Source organism: Triturus cristatus, chromosome 8 (assembly GCF_964204655.1).
Source record: "Triturus cristatus chromosome 8, aTriCri1.1, whole genome shotgun sequence".
NCBI lineage: Eukaryota > Metazoa > Chordata > Amphibia > Caudata > Salamandridae > Triturus > Triturus cristatus.
Genome location: NC_140591.1, coordinates 161675714 through 161695837, shown reverse-complemented (window position 1 = coordinate 161695837; position 20124 = coordinate 161675714). Strand labels below are relative to the sequence as shown.

Below are 20124 nucleotides of genomic sequence, written 5' to 3'. Positions count from 1 at the left end.
TCCAGAGGGACCACATCTGGCCCTGCATCCTTTGAGGCTGGCGATTGGGAGAGGGCAAGATCAATTTCCTCTATGGAGAACTCCATTTCCCCAGTGGACGATCGGCGAGTCATCCAGTTGATTTGTAGCTCTATCCTTCCCCACGTTCAAAATACTCTTTAAGTGAGAGCCAGGCGGATTCGTCTATGTGGGTGTCAAGAGAGGGAGGGGCCTCCCTCGTACTCTAGGAAGGGGGTAATTGCTACCCGCCAGAATGCCTTGCTGTCTTTACTTCTCGATGCCTCCAATTTTTCCCAAGCGTCATCCCGTAGCTCCTTTTGCTCACCATTCTAGCTGTCTTATAAAAAGTTTATCACTTTCAGAAGTATTCAGATGCTAAGCAGCATTTGGTGTAATCTTCTAAAATACCACAAGATGGCAGAGTTGTTACATAGTGAAACTCGGGTGGTTTGAAAAGAGAATTTGTTGCAACTATTTCACATCTGAAAAAGTGTAAAGTACCATTTTGTCAACCTGTAGAACATTTTTAAAATGTATATTTTTGGGAATTCGCTAGCATAAAATATATATTTATAATATTTGCCAGTGGCAGTTGACAGGAAATGCATTTTTCGTGTTCCTAAAAACGTTGGCGCCGTTTGACAAATCTCCACAAAACATTCTAAAAATGTCCTACTATTTGACTAGTTTACGCATGGAAAGCTTTGGAATGATCAGTGAGGCAGGGGCTGAGAAAAGGGGGTGGTGGGCAAAACCTGGTTTTCCCATTCATTTTCTCACCAAATTTGGCAGAAAGCTAGATCTTGATCCTGAAAGTGTGCTTTTTAAGTTGCCTGCACAGCGCTTACACTGTGCTTGAGAAATCGATTATTTTTAATATAAACTATAAAGGGACTTGCTTCCTGCCTCCTCTTTCTTGGCTTCTCATTGGTTCCTGTGCGTGCCACTTACTTTTCCTCCATTTCTATTGGCTGTAGCATATTTTCCTGCTATACCAATGCTTGTTGCTAGTCTTTTTCTCATCAGTTTCCCACTGCTGAAATACTGTTAACATCTGCTTTGGTGGAACTATATTTCCATAAAGCTTTGCCTTTTATCTTGCATATTTATGCAATTTATCACCCGGGGAAATTAAGTGATTTGCATAGAATCAGAGGATGTTGCATGGCATCCCCGAGACTTGAACCGGGATCCCCAGCTCTTGAGTCAGCAGCTCTGGACGATGCACCACATCCTCTCCACGCCAGTGTTTTCAGGGAGCTCTTTCCTACTCCTAGACAATGATTGATGAAAACAGCTCTTTATTCATTACATAGGTGAAACCAGTGCATTACCAATGCTTTTTGTGGCTTGATCTAAAACTGTTCAAAAGTTTTAGAGCAATTAATGCTCACAAAAATTGTATATCTAGGACGTGGAGCCTCTGCATATCCAACAGATCTCCTGCTGAGATCTGAGTGGGCTGCCCCCACATCAACCAGGAAGTGGTAGAAGCCATCTTAGGACTTAGGCCTCAGCGCCAAGTCTTTTAAAAAAACAACAAAAAAACGAAGAGGAGCAGGGATACATGCGGTTGCTCTCGTCGGGAGGGTGCTTTTTTTAATATCCTGCCAAACAGGAGCAAACAGTAACTCTACTCCTGCCAAACAGGAGTTTTAAAAATACTTCCGCCTGCTGGGGGCAGACTTGTGTACTGTTTTTGAAACAAAACACATATTGCTCCTGCCTGTAGGGAGCATTAAAAAAGCAGCTGCTCCCTCCGAATGTGAGCAATGCTGGCTACAGCACCATGAGGAGACCTGGCGGAGGCCCTGGGGCTCTCCCTAAGTGCCCCAACATGTTGGTCGGTGGCTACCCCGGGTGGGCACCGGAGCACTCACCTATATTGGATGCGGTCCCTGGAGGAGAAGCTTGTCTCCCCTTTTATTTTGGCCCCGGGGATGGGTTCCCTTGGTCTAGTAAGGCTCGGGAGGAGGAGCTGCATGCCTTCTCCCCTGTTTTATTTTGTTTGGCCCAAGGAAAAGGGGGTCTCCAGGGCTCAAGAAGGCTCAGGGAGGGGGTCTGCAAGCCCCTCCCCTGTTTTACTTGGCTTTGGCCCCTGGGGCATAGGGAATGGGCCACATGCCCAACTCCCCTTAGAGTTCAGCCCTGGGAGAATGGATCCCAGAACCTATAAAGGCTCTGGGAGGGGACTATGTAGCCTCCTTCTCCTTTTTTTTGTTGAATTTGACCCCGGGAGATGGGGGTCCCTGTGGCATATTAAGGCTTTGGTAGGAGGACTGCATGCCGCCCTCCCCTTAATATATATTTTGGCCCGGAGTGATGGGGTCCCTTGGGCCAACCCTATGCTGCATTGCCAAAGCCTGTGCGTGGCGTAGGGTTGGCAGCCGGTTTGGGGGGGTGGTGCAACTTTCTGCTTTCAGGTGGGTTGCAGCCAGGCCCTGTAGCCAACCCCCACTACACACACCCCCAAATGCCGTACAAGGCAAGGAGTTGGCTGCCTGTTGGGGGCGTGCCACAGGGCCTGCCCTCGGCCCTGTGCAGCAAGAGATTGACTGCCTTGTGTCCAGGCCCGGTGGCCATCCCCCTGTTATGCACGGCCAAAGGCCCTTGCCTTGGAAGGGTTGCGCACTGGGCTAGGACATGGGTGAGGGCCTGAGGCCAACCCACCGGCACGCACGGCTAAAGACTGTGCATGGCGGGGGTTTGGCTACACGTATAGTAATATGTGGGGTAATTAGCAGTGCATGGCGAGGGTGTAAGTTATAGTTACCTTAGGGCACGAGTTCGAAAGTTTAAAACGTTACCTTGTTACTGAACATTTCACCTAACTATAAAATTACTTTATGTACATCCAAGTCCAGACACACATCAAAGTAAATAAACAGTATGTATAGTCTCTACACCACTGGTGCAAATTAATTCAACAATCCATGGAAAATGAAGAGAATGTTGCTTTGTCTTTTATTCAGTGTTCAATTCGACCAAAACAAAACCAGCCGACACGTGTTTCGTCATATTTGAAAATAGTTCCGTGACTTCATCAGGGCTGGGAAAGATACAAATGATGTGTATAATACATTATAAAAGTACATATGGAAAGCGTATTACTTTCTTATTTGTGACTTAAGCATTGCAACCAGTGGAAACCCTCTTCACCGAAAGATCGTGCGAAAAAAAGGTTACAATTCCAAAGATTAGACACTACACATAGACGTTTGTGGTTTCAGGAAACATAGTCATTTAAATGTGACAGGGTCAGTGGTGTCTCTATAGTGACATGCACATACACCATTCCTACATATCAACACCTAGCATTTACAAGGCTCCAATCATATGGCCAAATTCTAATAAGTCAAGTAGTTCTCATTCCTAACGATAAAACGTAAAAAATACTCAAAAAGGGTAATGCTGAATCAATTAAATAATACAACCTTAACAGGTAAACAGAGCTAGTATTGTACCTGAATGTAGAAGAGAAAGGTCTTTGTAATCTAGAGAAAAGTAGAGGAAAATGCTTGGAGAAAGAAACAAAGGAGAAAAAATATTGGCAAAGAGAATGGGAAGAAAGAAAGCAGATTTGTAAGTATCTAGGTGTAAAATTTTCAAATTTTTAACCAAATATGGGAAAATGAAGGACCAGGAGAGCGCTTACCGCTTTGCTGGTGATAATTCCAACCCGGCTGGGCTGTATCCATTAAAGTGGTAACTAGCAATGTACGAAAGGCTGAGATCAAAAAAGTGGGGGGGGAGGGGGAATCATGAAATGGAAGGTCAACAGGGACGCTAATGGTGAAAGAAAAGATCTCAATCATGTCTATTCTCAAACTGTATGATGAGCTCAGCTAGTAGAAAGTTCCCACTGCTGCACTGCCCAATAGGCGATTGTGGCTATATGTAGTAAAGAGGATCACAAATACTGCGACGAAACACGTGTCGGCTGGTTTTGTTTTGGTCGAATTGAGCACTGAAAAAAAGACAAAGCAACATTCTCTTCATTTTCCATGGATTGTTGAATTTAATTTGCACCAGTGGTGTTGAGACTATACATACTGTTTATTTACTTTGATGTGTGCCTGAACTTGGATGTACATTGTTAGTGTGAGAACCTTTTCCCAAACGTTTCTGAGGGGTTATAGGGCTTATCCCCTCTCCCAGTAGCACCATCCTAATACTTTTTAATAGTGACAAGTTGCGTCACACAGCCGAGCGCCCTCATTCCCTGGCCCTCAAAAACCCTTCTTCATAGAATTTTTAATAAAATTACTTTAATCTTTGTTTTTTTTCTGTGATTGTTTTTTATTTTTATTTAAAGTAATGTAATATTTTATTACATCACTCACGACATCTTCTAAGACATCATTGATATCACTGCAACATTTGCAATTAAGTTATTGATGAGAAAACTGGGGATGGCGGGGGCGCAAGTTATGGTTACCTTAGGGCACGAGTTAAAGTTGACGACTTAAGTCTCCCACCTACCAATACATGATCTGGCTTTTCTTTGGGGGAAGTTTCAGAACCCTTAAATTGGTAGTTTTTATCTCTTATGCAAGTGTATTAAAGCTGAAGGAGATACTACCAGGAATTTATCAGATGAGAAAAGCTTTGGCCAATGGCATGCTAGTTTGACGTTTATTTCTTGACTCCCTAACTGGGAGTAGACTCCCATATGAATAGCGTATCCGCAGATAAGCTGTGGTTATGACATCCTCCTCCTCACCCCACACTCACCCTTTTGGATTCTGAGGTGCTGCTTGTGGTCACAAAGTAGATTCAGGATGTCTTGGAATAGTGGTACCTCCTTCAAGCCCTGCCTCTACAGATGCCAGTGGTCTGAATTAAAATTCAAGATGGATTTTGCCAGCCCCTTCTGGCATCACATTAAATGGTTCCCATCGCCAAATCAACTGGCAGCAAGGTAAAAGTGGATGTTATGAGTCGATATATTTTCTGTGGAGACCTATCCTTTGAACTCACTCTTACAAACAACTGAAGTTGTTGACATGGGTAACGAACAGACTGGGCTCTAGTGATGAGGTCTGTACTGGAGCTTGGTTCCTTCCACGATTATTCGGGTGTGTGGCCTTCATTTGTCTACTTTTCAGTCACAAGGCATAAATCGGGAGGTAATGGGTTTGTTAGGCCCTTAAATTCAATTCCTTTGGCTTTCAGGAACTACCCTAAGAGCTCACTGTGCACCAATCTGGGTCCACACATTGATAGTCCCCTGGTTACAATATGTGATCTGGATGCAAAACTGACTTGTGAAATCCTGATGTGATGAATAATTTGTCAAATTTATTTCCACAAATATTTTCAAACATGACATTCGCAAGACTGTTAAATTGGACCTTCGAAAGCCTTTCAAGTCCAGGATATTGCTGCTTCTGCATTTATGTTTCCATAACATAGATCCTGGGATGTGTAGGCAGGTCCGATACTTGTATTCTTTTTTTCCAATCTCTGTTCTTCCACACATTTTAGGGGCTTTCTTTCTTCCCCACACCCTTCTCCCATCACTATAATCATTTTTGTGCCTTTTTAACCATCTTGTTTTGGCCTCTTAACCCCTGCAGATAAACTTTCCTCTGGCATTGACTTTATCCTCACGTTCATAGTTCTAATCTGGGGCAGACCCCCAACTGGCAAACTCTTCAAAACCCCTCCCATTCTCTCCTCCTAGTCCTTCACTATTGATGCTTTTTTTTTTTAACTTGCCCTCACTCTTGAAATCCTCTTTGCTTTTCTTATCTTGTGTTCTTTAATACGGCCCCTGTTACTCCTTCCTCCACAGATCATGGTACAAATAGACAGACTATCCAATTATTTTTTATTTTTAACCAAACTCTCTACCAATTTTCTTTTTTATTTTTGCCTTTATTTCTTTTTAATTTAGGCTTTACTTTTGGAAAGTTTTTCCTCCATGTCAGACTGGATATTTTATACTGTGTGGTACATTTTTGCTTAGAGAACCATTTGATTTCCATAAAAATGAATGTTTACATTATTTACCATTCACCAAAGTTGAGATTCATTAGTTTGGCATAATCAGACTGCTACTCACCTGTTTGCAAGATCATGAAAAATAGGTCAGTCGTCCGCTGGTTCTTGGCGCTGGCTGAGGGTGCATCATAGGTGGTTCCTTGAGTCTGGCTGGGGGCACCTCTTGTGTGGTTCTTTGACCAGATTGGGGTTACCTCTTGGGAAGTTGCTGCAATCTGGTTGTGGGCATCTCATGAGTGTGATGTTACCATTTGACTATGAGTGGGGCTTTGGAGTTTGTTCAAGTGTACACACGTCTTCTACAAGCATAATTAGTATTAAATCCGTATATGTGCACATAGATAAGATGTAATGTGTGAAGTTGGTGCTGTAGTTGCCCATAGTCCCAAATAAAGAAATGCAATGTAGCAGATGCTGAGCTTCAAACAAGATTTATTCCACAAGAGAAGAAACTCCAGCCACAGTGGTCACCATGTTTCCCCTAGGAACTGCCTCTCATAGGCTCTATATCGAATATTTACTCGATTGTAGAAACTAACACTTAAGGGGAAAGCAGGGGGAGAATAAAGGGAAGAACATACCATGTGGGCTTATAAAAAGGACTTTTGGAAATAACTACACATTACCACACCCCACTTCCCCTAACAGATGGTGAATAAAAAAACTCATTGATGAATTGATGGACGATTTAGGATTATGATGAAATTCCAAATGCGCCCATCATCCATTTTAGCAGCCCCTCAAAATATTTTGTCACCGTGAACATTTTACTATAGCGTGAGACACCTCATACTCATTCTGGTAATTTTATCTTTACCAGATCTCTAAAACACACATCCTAAGGTTTCAGCACTTTGCGACTATCCTAATTCTCTTGTCTCTTCATTTGCATGTCCATCTCCTGCTTCCTTCACATGCTCTTTAAGAATTCTTTCTGTACATTTCCAACCAAGGGGTGTTAATAACAGTGTAGGGCTTGCGTTTTTTGAATATCACAAAATGATTCACCGCTGCGGTGGGGTGAGGGGTAAATCTATATTCCTCCACCCTTTTCTTTATTGCCGGATTCCAACTACCGCCACCACCCTTGGCAATTTGAATTGTTTCCTTGAGAGTCCTGTTAAACCTCTCCACCATCCCATTGGTTTTGGGATGAAAGAGAGCACACTTCTTATGATTAAGGCCCTGTGACCAAGACACTTCTCCATCTCCCTCGACTTGAATGTTGGGATTGCCATCCCTTGCAAAAAGTTGATGACCGCCTGGGTATTAAACTCTTTGGTAACAGCAACCTCCGGCCACCTGGATAACCTGTCCATATCCACTAGCAGGTACTTGCTGGATGCACCTATATAACAGTAAAAACGCTGTAAATGAGCAGGAGTGTAGAAATTGTATATCAAAGAAGAAAAGTACACCGGTGAAGTAAATCTAATGATATCAAGGTAAAGATGTTGAAGTTTCTTCCTATTCACACCGGGAATGTCCAGGCATGTGTAGTTGATGATGTAGTTGCCAATAGTCCCGAAGAAAGAAATGCAAGGTATCGGATGTTGAGCTTCAAACAAGATTTATTCCACAAGAAAAGAACCTCCATCCACAGCTATGACCAAGTTCCCCCTAAAAAATGCCTCTCATAGTTCCCATAATCAAGAGTGAGCATTCTATATGGAGCATTACACTTGGGGGAGGCGGGATGTGGGGGGAGGGAGGGAGGGAACAGGAGGAAATACATACCATGTGGGCATGTTAAAAAGTCTGCAGAAAGTATCCCATAATGCACCTACATAATCTGGTGTTTTCTTTGTTGGGTCTGTGGAATCCAGGCAAAGACCTGCCACTTCGATGCACATCAGAGTTGAGGACAGGGAGGAAGCAAGGAAAGAGATAATGCTCAGATCATTTACTGCTAACCTTCATCAATCCAGTTCCCACCTCAGTTGTCCCAGTTCTCACAAACCACCCTCTCCTTCAGTGGCTTCATCGTAAAAACAGATCGCTTTGAGAAGAAATAGAGGAGAAGTTAAGGAAGGAGCTTGACTTTTTTTTCCTGGGGAAAAGATGTGGGAATTCCTTCACCTTTTATGATTGGGCGAGATGGAGATATGGGAGGGTTGGGAGGGACGAGGGAAATCAGAATCATGAAGTTCACCTGGAGTTAACCAAATAAACAGTAGCATTTTTAAAATTGTCTTTACGCAAGTATGACTTTATTATTTAAAATAAGGCTCAGTATTTCTTTAACAATTTGAAGCTATGTGATAGTAATCAAACCAAACAATTTCTGTAGACTATGTCTATGGTTCCATGCAGATAATGGTTTATTCAATATCACACATACAGCAACATATTTTTGAGCATCAGTTTTGGTAAAAAGTGTTCAAACCGAGGCAATACAGAGAACAGCAATTTTTGCTGAAGTTCTAACTCTTTGGTAATTCAAGGTTGTGATGTACTTTGCAGCCAACAATAGGTTTAAATACATGTTGATTCCATAACCTAGGTTTCTCATAGGATGGTTGTGTGATAGTCCCAGGTAAAAGTTTGGAATTATGCTTTGGCTTTTGTGATGATGATGAGTGAAGGAAGGTGATGCAGGCAATCGTGAGGAACTGAAGGGCATCACTGATTTACTTCTGGCAAATGTAGCATTCATTTTCCACCTTATCCTCCAGGCATAGGTTTCATCTTTAGTACACCACCTACCCCTTGGTTGCCACGGTAATGGTTCCTGTGATGCAGGGTGGAAGGAACCCTGCGGTGTATGTGTCTTTTGCACCTGTACTGACCATGATTTAACCCGCGCCCAACAAAAAAGTATGACCGGTCAAAATCTGAGATTTTAGCAAGGATCGCTCCCTGTAGCCTGTTCTGCAGCACGAGTACAAGAACAGCAGCACCACCTGAAGGCATGACTTAGCAGGTCAATTCTCTGGGAAAATGTATTTTCCCAAAGAGGTTGCCAGCATGAGAATCATTCTTACTAAACTGTTCTCCAAGGATGACTGGTCTCTGTCAACTTGTCTAGTTTTTGCCAGACTAACATATTGTGGAAGCTCAGTCTCTTAGAAGAGGGAGTTCACTGCCTCAGCTGTCATGGTAGTCAGAAAAATAGCAGATGGAGAGCCTCCTTGCAGTATGTCCTTTGTGAGATCATCCGGCTTACTCCCAGAAGTCTAATGGAGAATAGTAATTTTTTGCAAACAATTTCAAGGTTGGGTCGCAGCATTTTATGGCCAGACACAGCTGGGTCATCTTGTTAAAGGCTAGAATTCCAGCCTTTATGTACATCAACCATAGAGACCATTTTGAAGCAGCCCATTGAACCCAAACAGAGGCTTATGCAAGTTGTATCTATCTTCCTGCATGCTGCAGTGATTGTGTGCAGTTATACTCCTTTCTTAACTTTTGGGAAACTACCCTTTGAGAAGAGGGCCTGAATACTATCAAGACTCTGGGTTGAGTACCTCTAGTTAGCACCACCAGGATGAGGAGGGCTGAAATATTTTACAGAAATTAGTATTGTGGATGGCACTTGCTCTAAGGGGATCAAAGAATATATTTCCTTTAGGTTCCGTCACAGTATCAAAAGGCCATAGGATGTGCACCACTGCCAGACCTCAATGGGTGAACTGCTGCCTCAAAAGAATTATGCACGCCTTTGCTCCAGTATCGATGCAAGGAGATTAACCGGTATCTCTGGACAGGGAGAATGCATTTTTTCATTTACAGATCTAATATAAGCATGAACCCCGACCAGCCTCATGTGCTCTTTCTTTACTTGAAGTTGACTGTCCAGACTGTTTATGAAATGGGAACCAGTGTTAGACGCGCAGCAGAACATCAGTCTTTCTGTACTTTAATGACTGGTGAGGTCACAATCTCATCTACAAAATCTGGGGGATTAGCAAAGCACCACAGACGTGCTTCATCCTCTAGGATTACAATAAAAGATGAGATTTCCTTTTCTGGTTGGAGGCAGATTCTTAACATGATACCACCCCCCCCCCCCCAAACTCTGAAACCATGATGGTGTGCTTAAAGAGTATACCATCTGTGGCACCATTCTGCAAAGCAGCAGCTCTGACGTTTGATGGTTTTTAGGACTACCTCTGAGAAGGTAGGGATGATGTGGAGGAGCTTTTAACTGTAGGGACTAGTGTGAGAAAGAATGTACCATAAAATTAAAGAGGACTTCCACCCAACAGGTTTGTGGACGTTGAATAGCTGACAAGTCCAGCAATTAGCCAGTCCTGTTATGTTTCCCAGTGGAACTTCTTGCTGTTCTCACTCGTTTTGTGGCGTAGAGGTGTGCAGTGCTTTATGTACTTTATGGTGATCACTCATACTAGGGAATCCACATGAAATGAGAATGTATCACTGGATGTTTGATTGATAACGGGATTGTACGAAAATGGATTTGGTAGTTTTAGTTTATTTTGTCTAAGATTCGTTTGCTGAAAATTTGTCTGATACTTGATATGGTGATGGAAGTTTTGTGTATGTGATCCTGTTGCATGCAGGTTACTCCACTTCTTGGCACTTTGTGTGGAACCGAGCACTTTTGTTATCTTCAGGCAATTTCTTAGCAGTTTGCTTATTGCTTTATGTGTCTGTGTTCTATTTGGCGCCCATCTCATTTGGAGCAATTTTTGTGACTGTATTTACTGATAGGCTTTTACAAAGATTAACCTTGTATCCATTTCCTGCCATATATAAGTATTTATGTTAAAGTAATAAAGTGCCCATTAGCACCTATTCGAAGGGTGACCTAAACTAAATGGATGCCACAAAAAATCTGAGCAATTAGCAACACCCTCCCAGTAATTCTGCGTGCAGGACCGCAAGATGACGCATTCAAAAGTAACCCATGACTTCAATCATGGGAGGTAGACATTTGCATACATAGCAGTAGATTCTGTACCATTGCTCTCAACTGTTAATTGACCGAAATTAGGCCCCTCTTTTAAATGGCTATAAGCTTTAAAATTGCCAATTTGTCAAGGTTTGTTCCATTCCAAAAATTACAGCAACTGCAGAGAAATAGTAACGCACACGTTTGAAATAGAGCATCGAAATATAGAAATGTAATGAATTGACTTTAGTAGCAGAATTCAAGGAAAGTGTAGATGCACTATGTAATCTTATGTACATTTTTGTCTCTGCTTCCTTGTTTCGGTCCTTGCGTTTCAATTTTTGTTTTATATGAATCTGTGTCTTAGAGAACAACATTATTTTAAGTAATGCATTAGTTTTCTTGGTTTATTAGTCATGTATGATTTTTCTGTGCTTAACACTTATTAATTCATGATAAATTATTCATTTATTGATATATATATTTTCATTTGAAGGTTTTAGTTCAATATATATTTGATTTGTTCCTTTTCAGATGTAGGTGGCAGCCAAGTATCCGAGATTGCTGGTCCTTTCCCTACAACTGATTTTTCAAGCAGCTGCGTGTCTACAAACTTTTTTCGTGAACCCATCATGTGGATCGTCTCGTATGTCCTCATGGCAATGTGTGGAATCATTCTGCTCATACTAGTTATTCTGCTGCTTTTACCACGGCGACATCACCGGGATGGTGAAGTGAACGATGCATCCTCATTGGTACAGAATCGTTGGAAGTGAAGCTAATCTGTATTGGAGAAGCGGAGTACAATGACCTCACCAAAAAACTAGGAAGAAGGACAACAACTGGAGCTCTTTAACACTATAAAATCTTTAGTCTTTGTTTTGCAGCTGGATGTCACCCAGTCTAACTGCACCCAACATCAAGACCTCTTTCTTGTAAATATATGTGGAAACCTGATACTCTGATTTAAGTACAGCTAGTTCCTTGACACCGTAGGCTTCCAAATGACAAGCATTCCAGTATCATTCAGAACCTACATATGAAAAGGTTATCTGCGTTTGAATTACTGCGTCTGTACATAACTACCTCTGACATGCAATTGGGATTCTCTCAGAATTAATGTTCTGGATTCCTCCATTGGTATAGACTGCCCTACACTAATACTTCCCAACATACTGCTTGGCTTGGAAAAGATATTGACCAGAAAGTTTGGTCAACATTGTAATACTACCCCTATGTCTTACATGGTGTATTGTCTTACATTGTTTGTCTGTGCCATAAAGACGAAGCAGCTTTGTTATTAAATATACCACAGGTCTGCATGAGATAGAATTAGTTCGGGAAAAACTTGCGTAACCGGTATCAAGGAATTGGTATCAAATCAAAAACTTCTAATGGAGTATTTCTTGCACAGTGTGTTCTTGGGTCTTAACATTCCCGTGTACAGTATAAGAAGGTTTTCCTAGTGCTGGGTGGAAATTAATTGTGCTGAACAGAAAGAAACTATGACAACTTGTTTCATTTAGGCTAAAGTCTTACTTCTAGTTGAGGATTCTGCCATGATTGTGGAAAATTCCCCAACGCGGTATGTTTACAAGGCAATCTTACACTGGACCTTAAAGTTTATTTTCTGGGGGTTTCTTGGCAAAATCCCCTGACTTTTTTGTGCACTATTAATGATGAGCTTAGGCAAATGTAGATTTATTGGCGATCCAGGCAACTACGTTCTAATGGGAGCCAATGTGTAATAGCCTTTGTCCATGTAAATCCCAACTCAGGAAGTGCCTGTTACTTTAATAATAATAATAATATATATAGTTACGAAACGTTTTCCGAAATCAAAACTGCATTCTACAATGCGCATTCTGTGTGTTAACAGCACATGCACGACACAGTGGAACAGCACACCCAGTAAATGGGTGTCGGACATTTTGGAAAGATGTTTTGGCTTTGTCTGCTTCTTAATAAAAGGGCTGTTGTAACTTTACGTCATTCAGTCTATATGGACGTATATGCAGCCCAATGAACTGAGGGGTGTGTGGGGGAGGTAGAGGATTCATCCCTGTATCTCCTTGCAACTCTTACAGATTTCTCTTAAATTAGAGTATTTGGATGTTAAAATAAATATTAGTAAGGTAAATAATTGCCACTTTGTTGCTCCAGTTCCTCCTAAAGCTCTGGGGGTAGCTTTCTGTTTTGATGTTAATAAACCACCTGTCGTAGAACCGCTTGAGGAAATACATTTGTGTGTTTTTTGTCTTATGACACAATGTAATGCCACTGAATGGTAAATGGCATTCATTGCCAGTTGTTGAGTGCATTTACACACATGGTTTCTTGGTTTTAGGAGTAGCAATTCCATCCAAAAGCTCGCTTGGACACCTTGCCTAATCCTATTCAATTTTTTTAAACGTAATGTTAAATAAAGATGGTCACCTTTTATTCTGGGTTTCAATGCCCACCCAATCCCCATCTGCCTCCGGCCTAGAAGCTTTTTAATAGCTCACTTTGCCCATTTTCTTGTGTTTTTTTCCTCATGTTTAGTTGATTTCATTGTCAAATTGATTTCAGAAACGACAAAAGTCAAAAAATGTAGTAGGGGAAAACTTGGGTGTGTTTGTAACATATTCTCTCAAGTTTACTTCTGGATAGTATTGTGCTCCCAAAACCAAAGCCCATGCCTTTCTGAGGGGCATTATTTTTTATGGGCAGCGCAAAATTCATCTGAACTGAAACATTCTACTTGCTTCAACGTCTTAGCCTCCTTTCTAACAAATGTATATTTGGTTGAGATTTATTGTCGGACGCATGTGTCATATGTGGATAAGGAAGGCTAAACTTCCCAGACTCCCCCCCCCCCCCCCACCCCCCGACTTGCACTAGTTCAGCGACTGTTGGAACCTGACCATTACATTTTTGCAGAAATAGTTGTGGTGGTACTTGAAATGTCATCCATTACCAGCTACAATAGGTCTTCCTATAACCTCTTATCTATATGTTTAGGCACGCACTAATTCCAGTAATAGGCGCACTAAATAGTGTGGTCTGCAGCCTTAGGAATTGTTGCTTTGGCCAGAGATGAAACCCCTTGATTAAGCACCATTTTCTATTAAGAACCTGAACACAAGGGAAGGTTTCTTTTTAGAAAAAAATAGATTCAGCATCATCAAGCAAATCTGACCCACAATGATGATTTTACCCAAGCGCACAAGTCTAGACATCTAGAAATGGTGAAACCAGGGTTCAGATAATGCCCTCTCCATCTCTGTTCTGATTAGCAACAAACCCAGTTGGAGGGCTGCTGTCAACCGTAGTCTGTGAAGTAATGTTTTATTATTCATTTTGAACTGTTGCGTTTGAACATTTTTACCTAGCACGGATACCGTGACCACCGCTGTGCTGTTTTTCCACGTTTAGAAGACTGCTTAAGTCCTCTTACAACTACTGTAAACTGTTTTTTTGTTTTGTTTTTTTAAACAAACTGGTTCATGGCAGTCAGTGCTTTAGAAATAATAGTTATTAAACGTGTTGCCTTAGAACTTTTAAGTGTGCAGACTGTCTCCATTGTTGTAATGACATGATTTAAAATTGCTGTCCTTTTCTTTGCATTTGCCTTTAAGAAATATACATTCATACAAAGAGTATTTCTTGTGTAACAGGGCACCTTGACCTCCCTAAAGTAAAAGAAAAGCAGTGTCACATTGTTGTGGGCGCTTATTTGGCAACATGTGAATGAAAAGACGCACTGAGAAAATAACTCTGAAGGGCTGTGGGTGAAATGTGTTGTGATGACAAGCAGAAGCCTCAACTTTGTGTTACAGCCAGAGAAATTACTCTTGCTTTTCAGGTTTGGTTTCACTAGTGAGATTTTGACTTGCTTGGTTTATTTTCAGTGTCCGAGACGTATGTTTTGTGCAATCAACTTGCAGTTTCCGTTGTTTTTTTGGTCTATAAAAGAAACTAGATTTATGAAAAATAAAGTGCAAAAGAAAAAAAGGACACGACTGGACCAGAAATGTGTCGGTGGTTCTGAGAATGTGAAAACTGCAATGATTATTATTCTGCAGGTGATGGATCAAAAAGTTTTCAGAGGTTTAATATGCAGAACTCTGTTGCATATTGGATAGTGGTCTGAATAAATTACTTTGGAAGTGTTATCCCAGGTACTTTGACAGAATCTTGACTCTAGTTAAGGCTGCAGCACGGTCCGGAGTTATTGATGTGTTGCAAGGTAAGGAATGAAACAGTTTTACATATTTTGAGTAGGCCACATATGGGACATGTTCAGCACTTTTACAACTGGCCATGAGATGAAATTCCCTTCTTTTAACATCTATAGTGTTTCTCTCAACTAGGAGTCTCCAACCTTTTTTGTAATAAGAGCTACTTGTGTTCAATGAAAATCATCCTGAGCAACAATCAATCAGGGGTTTATAAAGCGTGCTACTCACCCGTGAGGGTCTCAAGTGGGGCAGGGAGGAGGGGTGGCACAGCTCCGGATCAGTCGAAGAGCCAGGTCTTGAGGCTCTTCCTGAAGGTGTGCAGAGTTGAGGAGCGTCTGATGTTGACTGGGAGCTCGTTCCAGGTCTTTGCTGCGATGTAGGAGAAGGCTCTTCCACCTGCTCTGGTTCTGCTGATGTGTGGGGTTTCTGCCAGGGCGAGGTCGGCAGAGCGGAGGTTCCTTTTGGGTATGTGGAAGGGGGCTCTTTCGTTTAGGTATTTGGTTCCAATGTTGTGGAAGGGTTTGTAGGTGTGGGTGAGTAGCTTGAAGGTTACTCTCTTCTCGCAGGGGAGCCAGTGGAGGTCTCGTAGGCGCCGGGTCATGTGCTCTTGTCGTGGGGTTCCGAGGAAGAGTCTGGATGAGGTGTTCTGGATGGTTTGGAGCTTGTGTAGCAGGGTTTTGTTGATTCGAGCGTAGAGGGTGTTGCCATAGTCCAGTCTGATGGTTATGAGTACGTGGGTGATGGTCTTTCTGCATTCGGGGGGGGATCCACTTGAAGGTATTGCAGAGAATGTGGAGGGAGTTGAAGCAGGTGGAGGTAACGGTGTTGATCTAGCAGGTCAAGGTAAGAGAGTAGTCTAGAATGATGCCGAGGTTCCGGGCGTGGTCGGTTGAGGTGGGTTGGAGACCGAGGGCAGGGGACCACCAGGAGCTGTCCCGCGCAGTGGGGTAGGGTCCGAGGACCTCTGTCTTCTCAGAGTTCAGTTTTAGGCAGCTGTTGCTCATCCAGGCTGCAACGTCTTTCATTCCTTCTTGAAAGCTGAGTCTGGTGTCTTTGGGGATAAGCTGGGTGTTGTCGGCGTAAGATAACGTACTGAGCCCATGCTATCTGTTGAGGGTGACCATGTAGAAGTTAGAGCGTGGGGCTGAGCGATGATCCTTTGTATACTCCACAGTTGATCTCTGTAGGTTCAGAGAGGAAGGGGGGGGAGAGTTTGATCCTTCGGGTTCTGCCAGAGAGAAAGGAGCGGATCCAGTCGAGAGCGGTTCCTCATATGCCCTCGTCGTGGAGCCTGCCAGCGAGGGTGCGTTGTGAGACTGTGTCGTAGGCTGCGGAGAGATCTAGTAGGATGAGGGCCGCAGAGTGGCCCAGGTCGAGTAGCATGTGGATGTCATCGGTGGCAGCGAGGAGGGCAGTCTCTGTGCTGGGGTTTCTGCAGAATCTGGACTGGGAGGTGTTGAGGATGGCGTTCTCTTCGATGAATTTGGTCAGCTGGGCGTTGATGAATCTCTCTGACTTTGGCTGCAAAGGGAAGGAGAGAGATGGGCCGGTAGTTTTTCAGGTCCGTCGGGTCGGCCGATGGTTTATTGGATGAGCTTGACCTCTGCCCGCTTCCAGTCGTCTGGGAAGATGCCGGATCCGAGGGATGCGTTGGTCTGGCCTAGTTCGGGTGCTATGGCGGCGGCGGCTCTGTGGTAGATGTGCAGTGGGCACAGGTCAGTGGGGCCTCCTGAGTGGGTGTTCCTCATGGTCATAGCGGTGTCTTCAGTGGTGGCGGGTTTCCAGGCGGTGATGGTCTGCTGGTTGTCGGTGGTGAAGGGGATGGTGGCTGGAGTCTGTTCACTGAAGTTGTCGTAGAGCCTTGATTTTCAGGTGGAAGTAGGAGCGGAGCTTGTTGCAGAGAACCTGATATGGTGAGACGTCCATGGCTTCACTGGGGGCTTTGGTGAACTGCTGTATGACGTTGAAGAGTTCTTTTGCGTTACTTGCGTTGATGTGGATTTTGTTCTTGATTAAGGTCCGCTTGGTGGCTTTTATGCACTGGTGGCACTCATTCATGGCGTTCCTGTAGTTGTTCTGGTCTTCGGTGGTTTTCCTGCTTTGCCAGAGTTTCTTGAGGCATCTGCAGGAGCGCCTGGTTTCTTGGAGGTCGGTGGTGAATCAGGCAGCCTTCAGGGGGCGTTGTTTGACGGGGTGGTGGAGGGGTATGAGCTTGTCAGCATAGCTGGCAATCCAGAGGTGTAGTTCTTTGGCTGAGGAGTTGGCGTCAGTCGTGGTGGAGAGGGGGTCGAGGAGGAGGGTGGTGTTGAGGTGTTCTTCTGTGATCTTGCTCCACTTACTTCGTAGCGGACGCGGGGCAGGTTTGGGTGCGGTGGTGGTGGTGGTGAATTGAAGTGTACACAGTGGTGGTCTGTCCAGAGGAGGGCCGTGGTGTGACTGAAGGGGATGTTTGTCCCTCCTGCGAAGATGGGGTCAAGGGTGTGTATGGCTCTGTGCGTCTGGGTGGTGACGAGCTGCTTCAGTCCGAGGTTGGCGAGGAGGGTGGTGGAGTCGGGGTTGCTGCAGTTCTCGAGGTAGAAGTTCAGGTCTCCAATGAGAATGTAGTCCGTGGAGGTGATGGCGTGGGGTGCGACGAGGTCTACAATGGTGGTGGCAGAAGACGTGCAAGGGCTGGGGGGGGTCTGTAGACGTGGGTTCCGCGCGGTGTACTTCTGGGGCTGGTTTGGATCTGGAATTGGAGATTCTCAGTGTTGGAGAGGTGGTAGCTCGTGCTGGAGGTGGAGAGTCGGAGGGAGCTCTTGTGTACGATGAATAGCCCTCCGCCTGATCGGTGGGGGCGGTCCTTTCTTTGGATCTTGTATCCGTCGTGGATGGCGGCGATGTCTGGGGCGGAGGTGGCGTTGGTCCATGTTTACGTGAAGAAGGCGACGTCTGGCGAGAGGGTGTCGAGCAGGTCCCAGATCTCTGTGGAGGGAGCGCACATTGAGGAGGATGCACATCGAGCCTTAGTGATGCGGGAGTCCAGCCTGGGTTCAACAGTCGTGGGGGGAGCTGTTGATGGTGAAGGATTGTCGGCAGTGTAGGCAGGAGAACTGACAAAAAAACAGAAAGGGGCACAAAGACTGACATGGGCGCAAGAGACAAAAAAACACAAAACGGCAAAGTGGTACAAAGACTCAGGTAGACAGACAGCAAAGTGGCAGAAAGATAGCCCGAGACAACAGCAGCCAGCAGAAGAGCAGGCCCTCCTGCTGGAGCGGGTAACACAAAATGTTGTGACCCCCTCCCCCCCCCCCCTCCCCCCCATTCTGCATGTTCATATTAATCCGAATAATCAATTAATTGTAATATTAATTTGTTTGAAGTGATAACTCAACTATATTAACAAAAGAATTACACATGGGAATTGCACCTTGCATGGCTATATTAATTGTAAACTAACTTGAGTACGCATATTAATAGTAGAAAACTAGACTATTGCATGTTATGTCGCTTTGGTGATGTATTTGTGATTTGTGCTTTATTCAGTGAGTATAAACCGCTCTGAGTGTTGCTTCTGCTAGATAAATACACACACATATGGGTATTAGCAAGGGGATAGCATTTTATTAGCCATTTCTATGTTTTAATTACGTTTTTGTGTGTCTTTTGCTTAAGTTGACCATTTCGGCCTAAACAAGATGGCTGAACGAGACATTAAACGTGACTGCCCTGACAACACGAGGTTCTGGGTGAAGTGCGCAGGCGTCGCTGCCAGCAGCAGTGGCCTGGACCTGACCCCGGGAGAACATGTACCTCTCAAGGACGCTCCGGGAACCCATCCAAGACCAAGGACAAAGCTCAATTTAAAAGAAGGAACAAGCAAGTTTGATGACTTCATCTATTGACACCCTGAGAACTGTACCCCGCTACTCCAAATGGACCAATCAGGACTCTCTATACCCCGATCTTGATACGTTTTGACATTAGTTTCGTTATAAAAGTAGGTAGGGAATTAGGCTTAAAAACGCTAACGCTATCGCTGATCGACACGCTCTTCTTTGACGAACTCTATTTCCTGAGGTTATGCTGACGGAGAGGACAGTGACACTGCTGGACAGCTGTTATCCTGAATCTTTGAGAGACTGAATTGCGGCCTAACTTTGCTGAATAAATTCTTCCTTGACTGATTGACTTGGAGGACGACTTTAGCCAGAATAGGTAAATATGATGCCCTAAAATGCTGATGATTATTTCTAACGTTTCTTGCAATATTTCTTAGATAAAAGAATATTTGATTAATTAACAAATGTGTTGTGTCAATTATTTAAGAGGAGATTTTGATGGGATTTAAAACTAGATAAATGACTGTAAATCTAAACCTTCAAACAACTAAATGATCCATCTCCTTATGAGAGGGATATCTTAGGTCTGAGGTCAATGTGTTTAAGAGTAAGGTAAAGGTATTCCTTTCATGTCAGCATTTGGAAGCGTATTTCCCTCAGGAAAACAGATCAATGGAGTGTAAGTATATTGATGTTATGGGCCCCACCAATGAATGTATTTGAGTGAATTTGATGCTATGATAGTTGGTCTGTGCCGAAAGGGGAATTTGACGCGTCGCGCTGTAACAGTTTTCTGGTAGCAAAACGATGGTTTTTATTGTTTTGGTTTGTGAATATTGCTTGTAAATAGCTTATTGATGATTGGTTATTGAAATTGGTTTATGTACTAACACTCTATGGTGAGTCGTGTTGAGTTTAATGTTGTTTGCACGGCTTCTGGGATGTAGGAAGTCAGAAGTTTGTAACGGTTCCGTAGTAGAGCAGAGGTAAGCGCTGTTCTCGGGAAAGACGGTATTGTTGTTATCCTGTAGGTACACAGGAGAAAACGTGTGATGATTGAAGTTGCACGACGCATTGTCTGGGTTCGAATCGGTGACATCGCCGTGTGTTGCCACTAGAGACATTTTCTGTGTGGAAGTGTGTATGATAGCGAAGGTTACCTGTGAAATTCTGGTCTTCGGTACCAGGGATCCAACTGGAATTCCGATGACGCTTA

The 20124-nt window shown here is 43.6% G+C and overlaps 1 protein-coding gene across 1 annotated transcript in view; it reads left to right on the top strand.

Annotated features, from left to right (window-relative positions):
- Positions 1-14400, top strand: part of BACE2 (beta-secretase 2) — a 278687-nt gene extending 264287 nt beyond the window's left edge. The window contains exon 9 of the mRNA XM_085621229.1: positions 11396-14400. Within this exon, the coding sequence (XP_085477355.1) occupies positions 11396-11637 (242 nt within the window). The 3' untranslated portion in view covers positions 11638-14400. The remainder of the gene's footprint in view (positions 1-11395) is intronic.
- Positions 14401-20124: the final 5724 nt, after the last annotated feature.